We start from the raw sequence: 17,322 nt of genomic DNA, 5'->3' as shown, positions 1-17,322 counted from the left end.
AGCTGGGTACAATTTTTACCATATGTTTTTATCATTTAACATTTTGTCATTTTATACAGTTATTTTGTAATTAATTCAGTTGTAACCATAGAGAATTATTGTCATTAAATCATTTCATTTTCAAGTATTTGTGAATTACTTTTGTTTTAACATCAACATTTAATTATTCCATATTGCAATACAATACAATCACATAATATCGATGCTCTCCCACATTTATAGCAATTAATACTGCTCTTATTTCCATTTTTGGTATGAGATTGCAGAAGAATGGTTTGACTAGAAATGTACAGTTTTTTACCATCATGCTGATCACTTTTAGTCACTCGGCAGAACTACAGTTCGAACCGCTGTGGTTTAAAAACTATTCTTACAATTTTATGCAATCAACAAAATAAATAAAAGATCACCAGCTCTTTACTCTATGCAGATTTATTTACATATATAGCAACAAATTTTAACCAAAGTGCTTTACAAATCAAACAACACACAGAAGCTACAGTAAACTATGTAAAATTAATTACAATCAAATGCAAAAGGCAAAAGATGATTTTTTAAAATGAGATTTGAAGATTTGGAGGAGCAGGATCGGATATAAAACGATCAACTATTCCACAGATGAGGGGCTGCCACAGAAAAAAGCTTATGCAGTCTCAATTTGATTTTATTCAAGACTTGGGAAAAACCAGCTAAAATGTTTGTGCTGACGGAAGGCTTCTGGACAAAGAATGCAGGCTAAGAAGCTCACTAACTGGTTAACCAGACCACCTTTAAAAACAAATAACAACAATTTATGCTGAATGCTAGATTTGACTGGGAGCCAGTTAAGGAGAAGCACTTTAGCAACGAGACCAGCAGCGTGTAAGTACATTTAGACTTGTTTTCAGTTGTTTGTGTATGGTTCGAGGACACTTAGACTTGTTTTCAGTTGTTTGTGTGTGGTACTAGAAAGTTTACTCACTGTTTCCTTGGTTACTGTAAGAGCTTGTGTGTGGATCGCGGACGGTTTCGCGCCCCCCGCCTCAGTTTCTGGTGTTTTTACTCTCGAGTCGAGTCCAAGCGCCAGGTAAAGTGTATATATTCAGCGCATAGGTTTAGTTAGTAGGAGAAGCTATTTAGCAACGAGACCAACAGCGGTTAAGAACATTTAGACTTGTTTTCAGTTGTTTGTGTGTGGTTCTAGGACACTTAGACTTGTTTTCAGTTGTTAGTATGGTTCGAGGACACTTGTTTTTAGCTGTCTGTGTGTTGTTCTAGGAGACTTAGACTTGTTTTCAGTTGTTTGTGTGTGGTACTACAAAGTTTATTCACTGTTTCCTTGGTTACTGTAAGATTATTACAGTAACAGTACAGTAATAACAGTACAGATTATAAGATATTGTATGTGGATCGTGGACAGTTTCGCCCCACTTGTGTGTTTCACCACACTTTTCAAATGAAATGTCCAAACATTTTAGTTATTAAAATTTGATATTTTACTATACAAATTATATCCGGACTGTGTGAATGATCTCTGTTCTGATGAGCCCCAGGCTGCTCTCATCTCATGAGGTTAGGTGATAATGAGTGGAGACACAACATAAACACAACAATGATCAACTCAGAGTGAGCTAATTAATCTCCACAAACCCAGAGATGTCATAACACTCTCAGGACTTACGTGAAAAAGAGGAAGTAGAAAAAGAGCATCAGATTCCTCAGTCAGACGTCTGAATTATAAGAGGTCAATTGAGGTCAACCTAAATGTTTAGTTTATTTGTTCATTACTGATCATTTTCATACATATTCAATGAGCTAATCTCATCATGATTATTGAGGGTGGGAGAGAGGTCGTGATGTAAGGCGAGATCAAAGTCAGAATAAAAAGTGCATCATTTTCCACCACCATGATTTGTTTTAAGCTCGGCAAACAGAAACAGATTTTAGTATGAAATATCCTGCCACAAGGTAGTTGTTCCAGATTTATATCATACAAAAATGAATATTCTATCACTATTTACTTGCTTTCAAATTGTTCCAGTTTAAATTGATATTGCTTTTCTTTTAAAAAACAAAAGGATTTCCATCAAATATCATTATTTCGATTTTGTCAAGCATTCAAATTTCATATCAGCAACACAAAAGTAGTCAATATGTCTTATTTGTGACTTTCTAACTGTTTTGAAATTCTACAATAGCTTTACACAATAATATGAATTCATAATTGTGTGAAGAGTTCAGAGATAGCAAAAGCACACAAATCCTTTACTTAAGTAGAAGTAAGATACTCATGTTTAAAACGACTTTGGCTAAAGTACTCATTACACTTTTGTACTCAAGTAAAAGTAACGAAGTACGGCCTCAAAAATGTACTCAAGTAAAAAGTACCCAATACTGCTATACGTTTTACTTTTACCAGGTAGGTAAATATCCGGTTTCCCCCATGTATCATTATCCTGATGCAAACTCAACGTTCATTGTGTAGTTTTGCAGCTGTTGGATCAAAACAACAGCTGCCATTCATTTAATATTGCCACTCCAAAAATAATTCAGTAGGCCTGTATATCTTTACAAACAATGTATTACATGTTACATTGAATTCTGTCCAAAATACAATGAATTTTTTGTTTGAATATCTTTTATTGAACATTTTTATTTGCAAACTTTATTTTTTTTGCTTTAGCAGCTCTCATACATAACTCGTCATTTTAGTGCTTTTTTTTCCAAGCATAGAAGACTGCGACACAGTTTGTGGATGTTCGTTGAAATTGCAGATTTGGGAAACGCCAAATCAATCATCTATGTTTGTAACAACGCAACTTGCGACCTTAGTTGGCTAACTAAATTGTTTTCAGAAACACACCCCTGTGCAGCACACAAAGATCTGATCTCACCATCATCCTGAATGAGGTGTGAAATTAACATCGAGCCTGAAATACATATACACTGAAAAAAATTAGGGATTATTCCTTGGATTTACAAAATTTTTTACATTAAGTGGTAAACAATTTGTTTGGGGTGAATTTAAACAAACAAATTAAGTTGAACATTATTAAACTTAGTTTGTTTGTTCAAATTCAACACAAATAAATTGTTTGCAAAAGTTCTGCATGCAACACTTTTTCAGTGTATATTTTACATACAAATATGTTTCTTTCTATTACAAAACTATTAAAAGACTTGCACTTTTTGATAGGAAAGATTTCATACTGTATATTTCAACTTCTGATCTGCAAGGTCTCAAACAGCTAACAGAATGTTCTTTATCTGAAATCAAATTAATACTGTAAATTACTTTGTGAATTTTACAAATACAAGAGATACAGAGATTTCACCCAAAAATTGTAGATTTACTCACTATTTACTGTGGTTTTACACCTTTATAAGTTTCTCTCTTCTTTTAAATACAAAGCAAGTTATTTTAAATAAAGCTGAATGCCTGTAAAGATGATCATCGAAAAAAAAAATACTAAGAAAGTCAATGGGTTTCAGATTTCTTCAAAATATCTTTCTTTGTGGTTTGGAGGAAGTGAAGCATGAGGAAATGATGACAGTTCAGTTTTCAGTTTTGAGTAAACTATCCCTTTAAAGGAACGATAGATGCAGTAACCTTTTGTTTATTGTGAATTGTTGCTATTGAATGCTAATAATTACTAGATAACCACAGAGCGAATGCAGAAATGGAGATGTAAAGTTATGCATTTTAATATCAATCAATATGATCACAGAAAGCCTTGAAGAAAACATTATAAATGATCTCATCACTTTACACTCAAGCCACAACTATGTTGTAACTTAATGCCCATTCTTTAGAGGATGAACAAATAGTCTCCGGGTAAACAAAGAATAAACCCTGCTTCGAATCTCTTTAGTTTTCAACGAGTAGATGACAGGATTCACGCAGGGCGGGAGAAGGGATGACAAAGACAAACACACCAAACCTACATTGGGGCTCCAAATAATTCCAAAAAATGTGAGATTGAAGATAATCACAATAGGAACGAAGTATAAGCACACTAATACAAGGTGCTCTGTGCATGTGGCCAGTGCCTTGAAACGGCTTTGGCTGCTTTTCATTCTAAACACAGCTCTCAGTATCCCTATATAAGTAAAGAAAATAAAAATTGAAGCTACCCCTATAAAAAGTATAGTTGCTGCGGTGGCATAGTTCAACTGTTGTGTTATGTCACTGCAAGCAAGCACTAAAACCGGAGTATAATCACAAAAATAGCTGTTCATCTCATTAGAGCCACAAAAGGATAGTGTAAGGATGGAAAAAACAGCATAGAGTAAAGTAACAACACAAAAGAACCAAACTGCACTGATTATATAAGCCATTCTGCTGTTTGTATTTATAGATTCGTGTCTTAAAGGGAAACAGATCGCAATGAACCGGTCATAAGAGAGAATACACAGGGAAAACGACTCTAGGCATGTACAAGTATAGTAAATGTACATTTGCAAAAGGCAGAGATTGAAGGGCACAAAATTATCCAGAGCAATGTAAGTCTTTATCATGCCTGGCACCAGAGCAGTGCTGAGAATAAGATCAACCGCAGCCAGATTACCAACAGCCATGAACTTTGGCACATGCAGACGCTGATCATAGACAATGATGGAGATCAGAAAGACATTGCATATGACTGTGATCACAAACAGCACGGTGAGGAACATGACATAGACATTACTGTAAGGCATTGAACGCAAGCCAACGATGTAAAATCCGGCAGGCTGAATGAGGGTGCTGTTTGAAGAAGCGATGTTGTTCTGCATTGTAGCCGTTTTTTTGCGACCTGGCTTTTTTAAAGTGTGTTTTGCTTTCAGTGGATGGGAAACCAGATACCTGTGAGAAAAGCAAAGCAATGCGAAACAAAAAGCCTGTGGTTTACAAATACCTGTTATTTGTTCAGCTTTAAACAACATTCAATGAGAAATCTAATGATTATATATTTAGCATTTTACACTTTTACTACACCGAGCCGGTCTAGTGATACTTACATGAGAAGTAGTTGTGGTGGTTTGTAGATGATTCTGAAGCTTCTGCTTCACAGCAGAAGATCTAGAGAATATTTTCAGGCAATGGGCTATATTGTAAAGGTTTTTTCCTCCAGAGGGGTCATTAAATGGGAAAGAAGCTCCGGTTAACAGTCTTGAGAGAAAAGACATTCATTAGTGTTTTTACTTCACAAATGTGATCTTATTGATGGTATTACTAATTGGTTTAAGTGTCACTAATTAGTTTGCTTGTTTTTGAGCTCATTTTTGTAACAACAATAAAATTGGATTAAATTGTTATCTCTTTAATGACCTCAAGAGGCAATTTGGTTCTCAGCAATTGTCCCCTTGCTAAACCAGGGGTTTTCAAACTGTGACATTGAGAAGTGCACTCGAGTAAATTATGATGACGATTCTTATGCGTTCACTAGAGGGAATAATATGATTAACGTTAGCTCTACAGCTAACTATCAGGCACCTGCAGAGTTAATGCATTCCAGTAAAATATATACAAATAAAACAGAGCGGGTGATTTTTAAAACTAATGGCGGTGAATGAATGAAAGTAAAACTGGTGAGCGTCTCAAAAAAAAGTGCCCCTCTGAATCAAATCAGCAGGATGCCCTTCTGGATCTTTCACTTCCTTTGAAGACTACTGACAACGTCATGGACATCAGTAATAGTTATCTGCCTTAATCTGAATAAGACAATAATATAATTACGTGAAGTGCTTTTTGAATGTTGCGTCACCAGACTATTCAAGTTTCCTGCAGAGTCTCATCTGGGTTGGGTGTTTCATCTTATATTTGTTGACTTTAACTGCAGTTCGACAGTTTAACTTTCACTTATGAACATTTCATTCATGCCCCCGTGACAAACTGAGGTGTTAGACGTGAATTATTGATACCGTACGTCGAATGGAAAGAAAAAAACTTCCGCATTTCGTGATGTGTGTGTGTGGTCCTTTACTGACAGACGTGTGTGTGGATCTTTTCACAAAATGCGGTGAAAAGTCCTACATGACAGTAATAGACTGATTGCGGTGTTTACTTCAATAATGCCACTAATATCTGCATACTCCACGTCTTAATTCCATTTCTGTTTAGTTCAGTTATGTATTAATCAGATGAAAGTAATCAAAAATCGCTGTTTACATGGTGACTCTTAACTAGAGTTTTGTCTTAATCCTATTGAAATCGTATTGTTGCCAATGTAAACATACTCAATGTACGACTCAACCACACCGTCAGGGCTTTGCGAACTTGGCTTTGCGAAGCAGCATTTTCTGTATGTACGTACATCAAGAGCAAGTATGCTATGGCTCACACTTATTGACAGTGGAAGATGATTTACGGTTAGTCGTGTCAGGAATCCGACCACAGATTAGCATGTTGTGCTCACAGAAACTGGCTCAGCCATCACACTGAATCAGGTAAGGTATTTGTTTCAATGTAATAAATTCTTTAAATGCACTTTAAATGCAGCAAGTACTATGTGAATGATGTTTGAGTGTGCATTATTATTTTGGCTCGAGGGAGGGGTGCCGGAGGTGGGGGGTGTGAGTGAAATTGGAAAAAACTTGGTGGGGCGTGTGTCCTAAAAATTTGAAAACCCCTGCGCTAAGCCACACCCGAAAACCGCCACACACCAATCATGGCTTAGCAACCCAAGCTACGCGCAGGAGGCCTGTCAATCTTTCAAGCAAGGGAAACAAACTAAAGCATATGGATTGTGCAAATCTATCATAAAAGATTAGACAGGGTGGTAGATTTTTTTTTCATTTCAAAAACCTTAAACCCAAAGGGAGAAATGCCACCGTGGATCAAGCTCTCCGAGGGGCGCTAACGGAGGGTAGTTAAGTTGGTTTTGTTTTCGATATTCCTGACACATTCAGTAATAGACTGCAATAACCCACACACCTCTTAAAAGATTTAATTTTATACAAGAATACGAAGCCGGTAATGTTTTCCAGCTGTCTGTTTCAATTTTTTTTGCTCGATATTATATATATTATGAGCACTGCTTTGTTAAAGCCCTCGCCATAGTAGTCATATAATAGCAATCATTTTTCCATCTGTTTCAAGCTACAGATATTTAATATTACAAATCAACAGAACAAAACCAAGATGTATTCGCAATCTAAACATTGCGATCAATATACTTCACTCATAGCTGTTTTTCAGTCATTTCTATCCCTCACGGCCATGTCAGAGCTACAATTCACAGATGTTAAAAACATAACAAAGGAAATATATTCAAAATATATCCATAATATATTTAAGCAATATACAGTGCATACAAGGAATAACGTTGACTTCATTTTCTTTTTTATTGACGGTTGACATACAAATTTGGAGTTATTTTCTGCCACCTACAGGTTAGGAGTGTGGGTCAAAAGTGACATATTTACCCATGTAAGGCTGCTTTTAAATTCTATTTCATATACCAGTCTCCCTAAAACATCATTAACGAAGTAGTGGATTATATCTCCTATTTCACTTAAAATATTATTCAAATCTACGTCTTCATTGTTGATGCGGCACTGGCACTGATCCACCGCCTCACAGCCCTCCTCCCCCGTCCACTGTTAACTTTCACTTTGATCTGCGACTCCCCAACTCTCTTCACTTTTGTCCGCGACAACCAACCCCCACCCTGGCTCGTAACTTACGTCCGCGACACCCCTCCGCTATCCAACGCCCCGCTATCCCCCACACTCCCCAGTCAATCTAGTGTGTGCCTGTGAGTTTTGAGGGAGCCTATATTAAATAACGAACATAACAAAAACTACCTGCTAATGCACACAGTTACTGTTGATTAACAAAACAAAGTTTAATAATAAACACAATGTGTCAGAGACCCTTCAAAAATGTTTAACTCAACAATGAAACATCAAACATAGATTAAAGATTGTGTATAGTCGATCAAATGAGCTTAAACAATTAAAATAATGCAACAAATATTTGTTTGGGCCTGAACTACAAAACTAAGTAAAGTTTATCTATAAACTCATTTCGAGAGGATCACGTGCTTGTGATTGCTTGCGGCTGGTCCCGCACTATTCAATTTGTAATTTACCACTCAGACGATTCCTAAGCCACTATAAATAACCAGAGTTTCATAAAACAGCCATCTTCATTTTGAAGAATCCCCCTTCCACTCCTACTCCTTTCCTAGATGGGTGGCACGGTGGCCCAATGGTTAGCACTGTTGCCTTACAGCAAGAACTTCACTAGTTTTAGTCCTTATGCCAGCCGACGTTTCTATGGAGTTTACACGTTCTCCCCGTGCTCACGTGGGTTTCCTCCGGGTTCCCGTTTCCTCCCACTGCCAAAAACATGCAACTTAAGTTAATTGACTAATCCAAATCAACACCATAGACATGCTCCTAGTAAATAGTTATCTTTTAAGAACAATCACTATCTGTTCACCAGCTACTACATCAGGAAAGTTCTCGAGATCTACCTGAGGTCAAACTCCCCTCTCACCTTGCAAACGGGAGGGAGCCCCGAGCTCTAGGATTTTATGAGCTCAGGGCTCTCTTCTGGGACAGCATGCCAATCAAGCTTTATAATCAATCATTAGCTAAGTGTGAACTTTTGAAAAGTAAATACATGCTACGAAACACTATTATGGTGGAGCTTACTATCAACTTCGATATCAATGGCCCTGGGAATAAGTAAGGGTAAGTAAATATTTTATTTAAAGTTCCTGCGTCTTGTATGGTCAGGAAAACGCGTCCCTACAATATTTGTAAAGGCATTTTCATCTTCCTTATTGTTTATTTTTTTATCCTTCTTCATAAGTCACATTTAAATGTTTCAGAAATATAGAGCTTTGAATTGTTAGTATTCCCTATAGCTAAAATGAAATTGGGAACATTCATGAACATGACAGAGGTCCTAAATGAAATAATAAAAAAAAAATACAGATAACTTTTCTATTGGAATTATGAGATTCCAAAACATTACCTAAATCAATAATATTCAAAAGCACAAACAAGTTAGAATACATATTTTAAATATTTGTTTTACAACAAATTAGTGCGGACACAAGTTATTTTTTCATACTTTAGATTGAGTACATTTTTTCTTGTTCAATCAATGCGTAAAAAGCAGTGCTTGATTTAAGGTATGGATATAGTGAGTAATTAAACACATTATTGTGGGAACCATTTCAATTTCCTTTGATTTAGACAGAAAGCAGCACCTGTAAAGTTTCTCTTTAGTGATCAGTGTGGCTGAAATAACATGGTCGTGTTTACTGTTGTAATTAAGACCCCATAATTGAAAACTGTTGCGTCAGCAAATCTTGAGACAGAAACAAATCATGTCTGGTGTGTGTGAATTATTTTTAGCCGCCCTAATGAGCCCCAGGCTGCTCTCATCTCACAAGGGTAAGTGATAATGACCTTAGCAGAGACACAACATAAACACAACAATGATCATCTCAGAGTGAGATAATTGATCTCCCCAAACTCAGAGATGTCTCAACACACTCAGGACTAACATGAAAACAGTTCCTTTTCATTTGATGCATCTGCAATTAAGAGGTCATCTGAGGTCATCCTAGATTTAGCATATTTGTTCAATATAAATGATCAGTTCATATTAAGTAAGTAAAAATATGTCCATATTGCATGGAGTCAATCTAGGGCCATATATACTTATGCTAACATAAAAGTTTCGCAAACAAAATAAAGTATTGAGCAAAACATTTGTAAAATAATGCAAATTAAAACAAAATAAAATAAAAAATATATAACAATCAGGACACTTAAGTTTTGAGAAATAAAAATGAATTTTTTACACAAAAATAAAGAACTGCAAATAAAAATAAAGTAGTGCAAAAAAAAAAATTGCAACTTTTATTAAACATATAAAACATTTACATATAAAATTTGCTAAATATATTTTTTCCAGTACTGCCTTTACAAAACCTCTCGAGTCATTTGCATTGCTCATTTTGATTTGTTTTTCAGTTAACCTTGAGTTTGCGATGATGTTTTCTTTTTGCATTTTACATTTCTGTGCATTTCACTTTCTGGCCCTGATTTGACAAGGGGGCCTCCTATGAAGTGACGTCATCAGCTGGAGACATTGTGACACGAAGGAAATCAGCCATGAATCGCAATCATAAATCTAATCAAGATAAAGTTAAATACCTGAATGTTTTGTTTTTTGGGAGCTGTTTGAATCGTCAAACAGTAAAACTCGCAAATCACACCGGATGCACCTCGGCACGCAGCGCCATGCATTTTAGAATTGTAAACATAGGTTTACATCAGGGTACGCATATCAGAGCCGCAAGTCAGTGGCTGTCTGTGGTACCAAGCTATGACTCAGGACCCTGTTCATATTTCTGCCATGCCACAGAGCGACATCTGAATAATTTAATTTTAAATAGCATGACGTGTCTGTCCTTAAAGATGGAGTCTACTTTCGCTTTGTGAATCAGTGACTTCAAGAAAAAGAACAAACCGCTGGATGCCAACATTATTCGGACAAAAGCAAAAAAGCTTTATGAACCTTTTGCTGACAGCGATGAATGCTTGTGCCTGACAACAAGTTTTGATCTTTGGTCTCATTCTATAATACTGGACCTATTTTATATGAATGTTTGAACTTTAAGAGTGTTTAAACTAGAAAGAAAAGTGTGAAAATAGTAATGCCTGTCTGAGAAGAGTGTATAAAGTGTGTAGTGAGTGGTTTTACAGACTTAAAACATCTATAATAATTGTAAAAAGTAAAGCTGACTACTTTGCAGATTTCACCCATTGCAGGTTATTTTTAGAATGCAACTCCTGTGATAAACCACTTTAGGTACCACTTTATAGGGGTATTTTTTCAGAATGAGCCTGGGTTTGATGTGGTCACATATTGATGCTTCATTGGTTTGAATGTCTCAGTATTTAGGCTCTGTTTATATAGTGAATGAAGGGACAAAAGTAAATAGAAAATTTAGATCTGTCTCTTTTCTGCTCTGGAGTATTTCCTTCTTCTCTGGCTCTACTGCTATTTGGCCCAACTCTCTCTCGGGTAACTTTATTTTACATTTAAGATAGGGTAAAATTAATATCATATGTTATTATTATTATTCCATGTTTTATAATTATATACGGTTATTTTGTTACTATTCAGTGTTAATTTACAAGTATTTTGTGAATTTAGCTTGGACAACTCATTGTTCCATATTGCAATACAATACAATCACATAATAGCAATGCTCTCTCACATTTTAGCCTCTAAAACTGCCCTTATTTCAGTTATAAATAGGTATATATAAAAAGGTTATTATAGGTATAAAACTGTAGAAGAATGACTATAGGAGAAGAATTGTAGAAGAATTGACTAGGAATGTACAGCTTTTCACCATCATAATGATACTTTTTTAAGCCATTCGGCAGAACTATAGTTCAAACCGATGTAGTTAAACCCATTCTTAGACTGCTTTTTGTAAATATATATTGGTCCAGGCTGTTAATATATTTATGTCTTCTTCATATCTCCTTCATATCTTCACTTCTGATCTTTTCTAAAGTGACTGAACCCTCAATCCGCAATTGAATACCACATTCTAATGACTCCCAAAACAACCTAATTTGCTCCAAATAGTGACAGTATTAATGTAGCTAATTTGTTTGTCTTATTAGGGCAAGTCCATGACAGAAACAAATTAAACCTCGAGAGTGTGAATGATCTGCCCTAATGAGCCCCAGGCTGCTCTCATAAGTGATAATGACCTTAGAAGAGACACAACATAAACACAACAATGATCATCTCAGGGTGAGATACTCTAATTGATCTCTCCAAACCCAGAGAGATGTCTTTACCCTCTCAGGACTTACATGAAAACAAACAAGAAAAAAAGAGTTTAGTTTGTTGGACTGAGGTCAATCCTAGGTTTTAATTTGATTTCCTTTTCATCTGATAGCGATGAGTTTATCTATATTTTGATTGAGTTGGCTGAAGTAAAGCATGGCGAAATAAAAAATCAGATGACTATTAATGATGTGTTGCATCAAATGTATCATCGTCTGCCGTTGTGTCTCCACTGGATTTCATTTGACAGAAGCTTTATTTAGACAGAAATCTGACATTACAATATCTGTCAAAACACATTATTGCCAATGAAACTATTGTTTTGTCAACTGGCATCCGAAAATGTAACCCTATATACATTTCTGGAGATTGCAAATGATGTAGCCAAAAGTGCAGTACGTATTGCTGCATTTCATCTATGAAACTAATGCTAGAGGGTGGTATGGTGCTGTTCCTTCTCACGCTTACCAGCTGACCGCTGACCTCAGTATGGCAGCTTTTTTGCTGTTACCCGTTTGCACAGGGGCTTGCAAGGTATGTCGATGGACTTGAGACGCAGAACTGAGTTGACCACTATGAAGGGGTTTGAGTCCAATGAAGAACGGTTCCAGAAAGCTAGGTTAAACAAAAACAAGCTAGTAAATAAACAAGTATATAACAGGGTGAGAATGTGTTAAAATCTGAAAAACATGGTAAAAATCAGGCGATTGCTTTTCTTTTTCTATATTGCTTTACAAAACACTGTTTATTGACTATCTACAGACTATTGGTTGGTTTTAGGAAAGTGGGTGGGCGCTGGTTAATCGGTGCTGTTTAAAACACTATTGGATGGGTTTAGGGAAGGAGGAGGGTGGGTCAGTCGATTGGTCAGTCAGTTAGTCAGTCTGCAGCGGCCTCTAGTGGATTTACATGGTAACAGCAGCTATGAATAGCACTTGGTGAATGAAATGTGACTGATGATGGTAAATTTAATTAAATAAATTAAATTTATTAGCATTTTGTGAAGAAAAGTATTTATTATTCTAGTAAATACAGTCTTTATTATTAAAGCCTTGTACTCAAATAGGAAGATTATTGTCAGAAAGGGATTTTAACTACAGCGGTTCGAACTGTGGTTCTGCTGATTGAAGTTATCAGTATGATGGTGAAAATAAAATTATTTCATGACAATTATATTAAATAAAGTCACCCGAGAGAGAGAGGGAGAGACAGGGGGAGGGAGAGAGAGAGAGAAAGAACAGAGAGTCGGCCCCAACGAGAGCCTGATAGCAATAGAGTCAGAAGATTCCAGAACAGGAGAGGAGCAGAGCAGGAAAAGAAACCAGTGCAAAGTTTACCACCTATTTTGTCTCTTTCTTGACCATGTGACCAAAGCCCAAATACTGAGACATACAAACTGACCATTCAACACGTGACCACATCGTAAAAACCCCAAAGTCCACACTCACATTAACCAGACCCTGATCTTAACAGAATCTGCTTTGGGAATCTGTATGAACCTTCTTTGTGAAAAAGACATGTTTTGCCAAACAAACAAATGCTCATTATAATTTACATTCCTAAATTATGATTATTGTGCTTCAAATGTATTAAATTTATTATTTTTTTAAATGTATTAAAAGAGATACAGCTTAAAATGTGCGTTGAAATCACATAAGATCAAGAGTTCTTGAATGTTAACTTCTGAAAAACTTCTACTGAATATAGGTCTAGTTGCTTGGCCGGCACTATGCTAATGTGTTCCTGGTGCATGAGAGATAATATAGATTTATAATGACTGGCTGTCCCAGCACTATAGAGAATGAGCTGGCACAAAACCAGAAGAGCACAAAGGCTACAGTTCGCCATTATTAAAGAAAATAGCCTATTTCAACGGGTTTCATTCTTTATCCTTTGCTCGTTTTCTTCTCTTTTTTTTGCTGCGGTTGGCATAAATATTTGACTGTTTCCTCAATTTTAGAAAGCCAGTGAATTGGACAAAGTCATTTCGAATTTCAGTCAGGCTTGCAGGGGCAATGGACTCTGAGTCAGAGGCCTAATTCTTTACACACGGAGAGTGAACTCGTCTGAGATGCAGAGAGACTGAGGTCTGGAGAAGGTCATGTGCGATTAATATGTCTGCAAGATAAAACCAGGGTGGGAAAGAAGGGTCGCCTGCTGAGGCATTAAGTATTTTTTGCTCTTTTTTTTTTTAAAGAAACACAAATTTTCCAACTGGGTTAAACAGTTGTTTTATCATGTATGAAATCATTCAGTTGATCAGCAGGTCTGGCAGGAGCTCTTTTAGCCACATTAGCCTGGAAAATAGCGACTTCAGAGAACAATCTCAGAAAGGGGGATTCTCAAAATACCTTAAAACTTGTGATTCTGATGTTGGCCAAGAATTCTGCAGGTGTCCATATGTGCTGATGGAATCAGTTCAGGTCTTAAAGAAACAATCCACTCCAATTTTACGACTCCTCTACAGTTAAGCAGTTGACTAGTATTATTTTTCAATCCATTCAGCAGATCTCCAGGTTGGACATAAATACTTTTAGCTTAGCTTAGCATAAGTCTTTGAATTGGATTAGACCATTGGCATCTCTTTTACAAGTTTCAAAAAAGAATTAAAGTTTTTTTTTTTGTATTTTAAGCTTTAATATTCTCTAGTTACATCATCATCACAACAAACAGGCGTTGGGAAATTTTTATTTTCTTGACTGATATGTGTGGGAATACTCTCATTCTGGCATAATAGAGTAGCAGCAAAGTTTTTAAGAAATATCGGCCTAGAAAATAGCAACTTTTTATTTTTCATTGGTCTTAATACATGATGTAACTGGAAAAGCTTAAAATAGAAGAATATCGAAATTCTTTTTGAAATTTTTGAGAGAGATGCTAATGGTCTAATCCGATTCAATGATTTATGCTAAGCTAAGCTAAAAGTGAGATCGGCTAAATGGAGTAAAAATTAGTAAAACTCAACTCAACACAGCTTCATTGTGGATATGCACCCCTATCTACATTTCTGGAGAGCGCCAATTATGTAGCCAGAGGTAAGTGTGGCTGCATCTAGTCTTTAAAATGAATGCTACTGGGTGGTATGACACTGCCAACGGCTTTTGTTGCTTTTAGCGCTAACAGCTGACCACTAACCTCCATATGGACGACTTTTCCAGTGTTATCAGTTTGCCAAGTGGCTCGCTACATACTTTGGCGGACTTAAGATATGGAGTGGAATTCACCGCAATAACAGGGATTGAGTCAAAAAACAGTTCCAGAAACCAGGTAAAACAAAACAAAAAATGAATAAATAAATAAACAACAGGCTAAAAATGTGCTGAAATCACACATTTGTGATGGCGTTTCTGTTTCTAGATTGCTCTTGAAAAAGTTTGGGATCAGTTGGGTTTAGGGAAGGAGATGGGTCGGTGGGTAAATCTGTCAGTCGACAGCAAGCTGGCCTGTTCGCTGAAGTGTATATTGTGCCCTATGGTGGATTTACGCAAGAAGAAAATGTATGAGAGATTTGAGATCATCAAAAAGTGTACAAAGTGTCCCCTGGCGGATTTGCAAAAGCAAAAACTGCGAGGAGACGTACCTCAGGTTACTCTCCCCAGAAATGTAGACCTAGGTACATATCCGCAGTGAGCCTGGGTTGGTTTAAATGTAGGGGAGTCACAGTAAAATGAGTAATTGTAAAATTAAACGTAAAATGTGCCGGTTTCCTCCCAAAAATAGAGTGTTTCTTTAAGACTTGAACTGATTCCATCAGCACATATGGACACCTGCAAATGTCTTGGCCAGCATCAGAATCACAAGTTTTGAGGTATTTTGAGAATCCCCCTTTCTGTTCTCTGAAAACAATGAAATAATGCCTAAACAGGCAGGTAAATAAAAACTTGAACACTTGAGATTCTGTCAACATTCTCTCATCTTTCTCATACACGTTTCGCATATGTTTCATGTATTAATTTAACATATGAAGTTAATATGAGGTTTAAGTCATTTATAATTGTGTTCTGAAGAGACAAAATTAATTTATATCATGAACAGATTTAATTTGATTAAACATGATTTTGATTCATGAAAATAAACAGAATCTCAACCAAGACCTCATTCTTGCAGAAGAACCTGCTGTTCATCTCATAAAGCAATTATGTCTCTTCAGCAGACTTGGAGTAAACCACTTAATTCATATGGATTTTTTGCTTTATTAAAATACTGAAGTGTCTTTCATTTGAAGATTTTAAGCAAATCTCAGGTTTTGCATTAAACTACATCCAGCGTATGGACAGAAATCTCTCAGATTGATTAGAGTAACTTCATTTGAGTTCCAATGATGAACAAAGATCAGATGGAAATGAGCCAAGATGGAGTAAATAACAGAGGTTTTATTGTATTGTCAACAAGTCCTTTAAAGGGAAAATCCACCACAAAAGGAAAATGAATTTACTCAGTTTTACAGTAAGTGACTATGTCTTAATAATTTATTAAACATTTCATTATGTGTAATGGTTTCTTAAAATATTGTTTGCCTCACAGCAAGAACGTCACTAGTTCTAGTCCTTACCAAGCCAGCCGACGTTTCTGTGCGGAGTTTACATGTTCTCCCCATGCTCACCTTGATTTACCCCGGGTTCCCCGGTTTTCTCCCACCATCCAAAAACATGCAACTTAAGTTAATTTACTAATCCAAATCAGCACCATAGACATGCTCCTAATAGGTAGTTTTCTCTTAAGAGCAATCACTATCTGTTTATTAGCTACTACAGCAGGGGAGTTCTCAAGATCTACCTAAGCTCAAACTCCCCTCTCGCATTGTAAATGGGAGGGAGCCCCGGGCTCGAGGATCTTATGAGCTCAGGGCTCTCCCCTGGGACAGCATGCCAATCAAGCTTTATAATCAATCATCAGCTAAGTGTGAACTCTTGAAATGGTCAGTGTATCAATACTAGTTGCTTTACTTACCTGGTTTTCTCCTGTGATCCACAGTGTCTGCATCTCTCCTCCGTAGTGTGGCTTCTCTTTGTTCCATGTCTGGTCATCACGGCCTCCCCTGTGTCTGGTTTCCTTCGTTCCTTTATCGCCATATCCCTTCTCCAGTCATTTCCCTCCAACTTCAACCGTTCCTATCATTCATCTCTGGTTATTTGTTTATACTGCCATTCAATTCATTTAAACTGTTCATACTTACCATCCTTTTTGGGTCCCTTCTGTGATACAGGAGTACAGTTAAGTTCTGAAAGATAGTAAAGCATAAGCAACGCTGCCTTTCTGGGACAATGAGCCAATACCTGCTTTGGAGCAATCATTGTATAAATAAAAGAAGAAATATTCAACCATTTACTCAACATTGTTTCTTTGCAAAACCATGTTTATCTGTGAAACAGGACACAGAGGATATTAAACTCTTCATAAGCTTACATAAATGTACCATAGCCTTTATAATTAGTGCATTATTCCAAGTGGATTTATTTGAGTTCTCTTGAAAACAAGCCAGAATAAGTGGTAATTAAATGGAAAATAGCCAAAGCCTGCTAGAAACA

The 17,322-nt window shown here is 36.4% G+C and overlaps 2 protein-coding genes and 1 long non-coding RNA gene across 6 annotated transcripts in view; 1 reads left to right on the top strand and 2 right to left on the bottom strand.

Annotated features, from left to right (window-relative positions):
- The window catches only part of LOC147842155 (uncharacterized), an 80,057-nt gene that overhangs the window by 2,766 nt on the left and 59,969 nt on the right, over window positions 1-17,322 (bottom strand). For 3 of the 4 annotated variants that reach the window (XM_087271138.1, XM_087271136.1, XM_087271137.1), the window contains 2 exons: window positions 16,971-17,015; window positions 16,745-16,905 (listed from right to left, as the gene is read on the bottom strand). In XM_087271138.1, coding sequence (XP_087127264.1) covers window positions 16,880-16,905; window positions 16,971-17,015 — 71 coding nt within the window. In that variant the 3' untranslated portion in view covers window positions 16,745-16,879. Of the gene's footprint in view, window positions 1-11,856; window positions 12,410-16,744; window positions 16,906-16,970; window positions 17,016-17,322 lie in introns of those variants that run through there. The other variant, XM_087271135.1, reaches the window with a different exon arrangement.
- On the top strand, window positions 389-4,089 carry LOC147842156 (uncharacterized). Its single transcript, XR_015501381.1, has 3 exons — window positions 389-1,173; window positions 1,212-1,327; window positions 1,368-4,089. It is a non-coding gene; the product is annotated as an uncharacterized LOC147842156 (long non-coding RNA).
- On the bottom strand, window positions 3,661-5,023 carry or41a2 (odorant receptor, family 41, subfamily A, member 2). Its single transcript, NM_001098773.3, is given in 2 exon segments — window positions 3,661-4,822; window positions 4,978-5,023. A coding segment is annotated over 1 exon segment (978 nt). The 5' UTR covers window positions 4,753-4,822; window positions 4,978-5,023; the 3' UTR covers window positions 3,661-3,774.

This window comes from Danio rerio, chromosome 10, assembly GCF_052040795.2.
Source record: "Danio rerio strain M-AB ecotype USA chromosome 10, GRCz13ab, whole genome shotgun sequence".
NCBI lineage: Eukaryota > Metazoa > Chordata > Actinopteri > Cypriniformes > Danionidae > Danio > Danio rerio.
The sequence above is the reverse complement of the archived record's forward strand: the minus strand, read 5'-3'. Positions and strand labels throughout refer to the sequence as shown.